General features: G+C 44.5%; 1 protein-coding gene across 2 annotated transcripts; it reads left to right on the plus strand.

The window, feature by feature from the left end:
- Positions 1–449: 449 nt before the first annotated feature.
- On the plus strand, positions 450–6,510 carry LOC144737554 (uncharacterized). 2 transcript variants are annotated; one of them, XM_078620303.1, is made up of 3 exons: positions 450–534; positions 964–1,048; positions 4,367–6,510. In XM_078620303.1, exon 3 carries the CDS (start codon positions 4,377–4,379, stop codon positions 5,991–5,993), a length of 1,617 nt encoding a protein of 538 aa, XP_078476429.1. In that variant the 5' UTR covers positions 450–534; positions 964–1,048; positions 4,367–4,376; the 3' UTR covers positions 5,994–6,510. The 2 variants fall into 2 exon arrangements, with proteins under 2 accessions (XP_078476429.1, XP_078476430.1); XM_078620304.1 differs by lacking the exon at positions 964–1,048.
- The last annotated feature ends 15 nt before the right edge of the window (positions 6,511–6,525 follow it).

Genomic DNA, 6,525 nt, shown 5'->3' on the forward strand with positions numbered 1-6,525 from the left:
CCAAGAACACAACTCTGATAATGATAATATGCACTGTCCTTGAAGTTGATTGGTCCACACCCGAGACGGCTTTCTTTAGAGCCTAGTCCCCAAGCTCTCAATACTCTGATAGTGCACTGTGTTTGAGTTGTACGCCTTCTGGTGTCATCTGGTCCAACACCAATGGGGACTAGGCTCTAAAGAAAGCCGTCTCGGGTGTGGACCAATCAACTTCAAGGACAGTGCATATTATCATTATCAGGGTTGCTTCTTTTTGTTTGCATTTTGACTGCTTGTGTTGTGGTTATTGCAAACATGACGCCTCGTATAAAGGTGTCAGTTTTGTACCAGTTGAAAGGGTCAAAACCTATTACTATATTTTGCCTATGGTAAAGGAGGTCTCATCGTATAATATATTCAGTTATCATGCTGCTCGTTGGGGGAGGGGATTGTGTGAACCCCGCACGTGACGTCATGTCACCTGCTGCCGCATGACGTCACGAGCTACCAGGTTGCTGCTGCTGCTGCGCGCACGCTCGCTCACTGAGATCCGAGGTGAGAAGTTTACATCGTGGTGGTTGTTGTGGTGGTGGTGGTTGTTGTTGTGAACCCAGGTAGAGCCTCGCTCCTTCTCCCTCGTAGGGATGTCAATTGAGGAGCAGCGAGTATGGAATCGATGTCCAGGTTGGAACATTACAACGCGGGGCCTAGCCATGCGGGGCCTTGTCTCCTGCCCTCGCCTGATTGCATTTGCTTTAATTCTCTGCTTAAGTTTAATTTGTCTTCACCTGGCTCACTACTTTGAATCTTTTTTTACTTGAAATATTTCTACGTTTTTTTTTTTATTTTACCAGGCATAGCCCACTTGAGCTACACCGCTCGTTTTCAGAAGCGACCTGCCCACAACACAGTGGGCTTATCAACGTGTGGAAATGTTTATCGGTCAAATGCTCTAAACGCCTGATGTTGACTCTAAATGTGCAGGGAAACCCGCAGGATCCGGAGGAAAATCCACGCGACCACGGAGAGATAGGGACACGCAAACTCCAAATATACAGCCATAATACAGGTTTGTTTGTGTTAGATCGTGTAAATAAATAAATGTGTCGTTCACCCCGCTACCACCCGATACATCCAATTAATAAGGGGTTTGTCACGTAAACAACGTAGCCAATGCGTCACTAGTACAGCACTAGTGTGTAGTGTATAGTAGTGTATAGTGTAGTGTATAGTGGTGTATAGTGTAGTGTACTAGTACAGCATATCGGTGTGTTGAAGAGCCAAGCCACAACATTTACCATCTGAGTACAACGTTTTGACACTAATTCCAACCAGCTTCATCAGACGACAGCCAAATGTTGTGGCTTGGCTCTGTGGGAATAGAAATCAGCTCGCTGGGTTCATAGTGCAGCACGCTAACCATTGCACTACCGCTCCCCACTCACGCACAAACTTCATCGGAAGTATAGTATTTATCCAGCAATAACTAAGTTACCCGGCTTAGCTCAGGTCTCAGTAATCAAACATTAAGAGTAATGTCTCTGCTTTTTATGTAATTAAGGTCTATAGTACCATATCGAGGCTTGGGGCTTTGGGTTGTTCTTTGTTTTGTATGTCTCTGCCTATGCTCACATTCATCGACGATTTTTATGATTTTAGGCAAGCCCGTCTAAAGCTGCGTGACCAGGAGTTTGAACCATTTGCTGTTCAGCTTGGCTTGTGACAGAAATTCACTCTGGCCCCATGCATTACATTACATAGCATCTTCATTAATTATGTAGTTTGAGAAGCTCACAATAGCCATATAAATAAATTGCATTCGTTACAGTGAAAATGATACGCGCATCGATGCCTGGTTATAGTTAAGGGATCATTCCCTGGTCAACCATGTTATATCTGCTGATGAAATGGAAATGGCTACTCAATGAGATCGGGTTAGATAATCTTGTTCTGTGCCTGGATAATTCCATCATGAAAGGTGGCCTTGCATATGTTCCACCAAAATAAATCACCTGCGTGGGAATTTCATGTCATACAACACTATACCTGCACAACTCTCCATGAGTAATCAGGCAGTTCTACAAGTGGTGGAGGAGCCACCATGCCTGGGTAATGTGTTCACGACCAGCTCTGATTTGGCAGCCAAAGTCTCACTTGAAATTTGTCTAGCAGCATTCTTTCATTCGACTGTGTAACACTGTGTAAAAGCTTCCTGGGCTTTTGCTCCATACAAAGCTGTGAGTGTCCATCGCCAAGGTCTAGTCTGTCTGAGACCATCCCTCTCCCTACCATACTGGCATTGCACCCGCCTCTCACCCTTCGTCCTGTGGATGGTGGGCGCACAGGACGGTGCCACGCAGCCATTCCAGGTTGAGCCCAAATGGGTTATGTGGGTCTGCTAGCCACCAGGCATCGTTCCATGAGTGATATCAATATATAATATCTGTAAGGAGTCCCCCCAATAGACTGTCCTAGGAACTCTACCAGGCACGTCCCACTGGGGGACGTCCCAGGTGCGAGGCCCAGGACATTCTGGTGGGAATACGTCGCTTGGCTGGCTTTGGGAACGCTTGGGAATTCCCCAGGAAGAGCTAGATTCTGTCGCCAGGGAAAGGGAGGTCTAGACTGCCCTACTGAATGTGCCGCCACCACCAACCTCACCAAGACAAGAGGATTTAGAAATAAATGAATGAACAAAATCTGTGAGTCTTCTTGGCCACAGACATTACTCCTTTCTCTGTGGATGCAAAATATGAACTTATTTTAAGGACTGTATGTTCTGGCTTTTTATTAAGGCTGGCCTCCCTATGATCCCCTCTATTGAACCAAACAAGATTGTATTATAACCTTACAGAGCCCTAAAATATCAGTACAGAATATTATCTGAGACTTTGGCAGGCGAGGCTGCATTGGTTGGGTCATGAATTCCGCATAAACAGACAGCATGCACAATCATCTTCTGTTAGTCCAGATGTTACGGGCTAAACGGGCATGGCATTGGCTAGAGAAGAGATTGGAGGATGTGGAGTTGATCAGACCTGCTGTCAAGATCGGCCTCTCGAAGATGCCCGTGACCTATGCTGCAGGGCAGTTGGAGGTATTTGCTCTGCAACAACAATGATGTTTGAGTAGCAACGATCACATGAATGGGTGGAACGCTGGGTGCCTCAAATGCAGCAAGACAGCAGGAAGCACAGCTGGTGCATCTGTTAATCATCTCAGTCATCCCTTGACACCTGGATCATTCCCATTTCCTGCTGACAAGTGATCCACACTTACATGGCATTCATGTGAAATATATGTGTATGTAAGAGTTTATCTATGTGGGGAGTGGTGGCGCAGTTTTTCCACTGTGTAACAAAAAAAAATTTCTTGTTCCTGGGTAGTTTGTGTTATTTCCTAATTGCTTTTGCCTCTTAAGTACAAAAAATGGCTATTCCCCACAAACTTTGCTTTTGTGACCAGGACAGTGATATTTAGAAATGTACCTCTTTTCAATGAAAAAACAGGTGAATTTGTTATTTTCGTTCACGTACAATTCTGGTCACAAAAGCAATGTTTGTGGGGAATAAGCCATTTTCTAGACATTTTGGCATAAGCAATAAAAAAATAACACTTAGTACCCAGGAACAAAAATTGTGTTGCATCGTGTTATCACAATTAAAGTTTGATTATCGCCGACAGCAAACGTGATTTATTGGTGAAAACTTAACTTATTGTGGGGAAGCATTAATACTGAGCATATGAAGGTGGCCAGGGCATGGTTCTGAACACATCACCACCTTTTTACCATGCCAGTGTGTGTTACAGTGTCAAGTTTGTATTTGCTGTAAAGTATATTAACTCGATTGAACACAGGTTAAATCAAAACAATAGTTTATTTTTGTTTTCCTCTGGAACTTTTTACGAGAATGGAAACAGGAAATTAACACTGCACATATGCAGCTGAAGTTAGATCTGTTCATCCCAACATTCAAGGAAATCTGAGCCTGGCTTCACACCTGTTGTGATTGAACATTAATTTATGCATTTATGCATAATACAAATAGTATTATTTTCAACACCCTTTGCTATGTTAGCTGAATTTTGCTTTCATAAATATTTTGTAGCCAGACAACCGAAATTGTGTGCTTGGAGTTTTAGGTTAACATTCATTTTGAAGATACTAGGGCTTCCAGGCTGACCATTTGCCCTCTCATTGTGTGCCTGTGTGATGAATTTGGGAATCTTTTTCACTCTATCATGAATATATGAGTGAGTATAGACGTGCAAGTCATGTGTGACTGTGTATATATGCATTCCTTTGTACCTCGATACTGACGTAGATGGTCTGGATATAATTTTTTTCTGTCTGCAGCTGACGCTTCCTCTGACACTTCCTCTGCAGAATTGGTCTGATGGAGCAAAGGCACTCAGCGCAGCTCGGTACAAAAAGGCGGCAACGCGACCAGCGTGCATACAGCACGGATCAAACTGGACATTTGATACAGCACCAGAGAACTCGCACAGGAGAGAAACCCTTCAAGTGCAGTGTGTGTGGGAAGGCATTTTCAGATTCATCTACTCTTAAACAACACCGGAGAACACAAACAGGAGAAAAACCCTTCAAGTGCAGTCTGTGCGGGAAGGCGTTTTCACAGTCATGTGGTCTTGTATCACACCAGAGAACACACACAGGAGAAAAACCCTTCAAGTGCAGTCCGTGCGGGAAGGCGTTTTCAAAGTCATCTGGTCTTGTGTCACACCAGAGAACACACACGGGAGAGAAACCCTTCAGTTGTACTCTGTGTGGGAAGGCGTTTGCAAATTTACAACATCTTAAATTACACCAGAGAACACACACGGGAGAGAAACCCTTCAAGTGCACTGTGTGTGACAAGGCATTTGCACGGTCATCAGGTCTTCATAGACACCAGAGAACACACACAGGAGAGAAACTCTTCAGGTGCAGTCTGTGCGGGAAGGTGTTTGCACAATCACCACATCTTCAAGAACACCAGAGAACACACACGGGAGAGAAACCCTTCAAGTGCACTGTGTGTGACAAGGCATTTGCACAGTCATCATGTCTTCATAAACACCAGAGAACACACACGGGAGAGAAACCCTTCAAGTGCACTGTGTGTGACAAGGCATTTGCACAGTCATCATGTCTTCATAGACACCAGAGAACACACACGGGAGAGAAACCCTTCAGTTGCATTCTGTGTGGGAAGGCATTTTCAGATTCATCTACTCTTAAACAACACCTGAGAACACACACAGGAGAAAAACTCTTCAAGTGCAGTCTGTGCGGGAAGGCGTTTTCACATTCATCTGCTCTTGGATTACATCAGAGAACTCACACGGGAGAGAAACCCTTCAAGTGCACTGTGTGTGGGAAGGCGTTTGCACATTCACAACATCTTAAATTACACCAGAGAACACACACGGGAGAGAAACCCTTCAAGTGCACTGTGTGTGGGAAGGCGTTTGCACATTCACAACATCTTAAATTACACCAGAGAACACACACGGGAGAGAACCCCTTCTGTTGCACTCTGTGTGGGAAGGCGTTTGCACAGTCATCAATTCTTAAAAGACACCAGAGGACACACAATCATCAGAAGATCCCCAAGAAATTGAGTCTGAAATCGGCTTGTGAAAGTCAAAGTGCTGCAATGAGCCCATCCCTCATGAAATCAGAAGTGAATCCCAGCTTGGACACTTTTAAAGGTATCAAGGTGAAATGTGAAGAGGCGAAGGTGAAATGTGAAGAAATGATGGTGAAGAGCGAAAAAGTGAAGGTGAAATGTGAGAAAGTGATGGTGAAGAGCGAAAAAGTGACGGTAAATTGTGAAGATGAAGATTCAACTCCAAAATCGTACCTTAACATCGATGGAGGCAACGTAAAGCAGGAGGAGAATTCTGACTTCGAGGCAGAGCTAGGCAACTCCCAGCAGTTTGTGGAAGTGGAGGTGTGGGTGGACTTCTTAGACAATACAAAGTCAAATGGAGACCCGGTAGATGGGTAGGCTTGAGACAATGAAGCTCCAATAGATGCACCTTTGTCACAGGCCTTTAATGAAAAGAACGTGAATTTGAACACTGCATTCCTGGGTTCAACCTGCAGAGTAAGAGCGGCGAGTATTTGTTGACCTGTGGTTGGGTAGATGAAGAATCAGGAGCAAGAGCCAATAAACTTCCAAGTATTCCACTGTTATATTTATATTTGCATTGATATGGTGCTTGCTTAATTGCCTCAGCAACTCGGTTGCATATCTCATCACAAACACTCGAAGAGCACCTTCAAGTGGTAGCTGCCTCTGTGTCATAAGGTGACACTGCTGTCACCTGCATGTGGGCATGAGTCTGTCAGTAGGGGGTGACACCAACATGCAATGACCTATGCGTTTTGAATTACACAATCGTATGTTTTACATCCACTGTTAAGCAGACGGTGCATATTTTGTTTAATGTTGCTGGAGTAGCCAGACGTGCCTGTCGGATTTGAACCTTGAACCTCTGCAATAAATAGAGAATGTGCGACCACTTGGCTTCCCTCAA

This window comes from Lampetra planeri, chromosome 71 (assembly GCF_965212315.1).
Source record: "Lampetra planeri chromosome 71, kcLamPlan1.2.h2, whole genome shotgun sequence".
Lineage (NCBI taxonomy): Eukaryota > Metazoa > Chordata > Hyperoartia > Petromyzontiformes > Petromyzontidae > Lampetra > Lampetra planeri.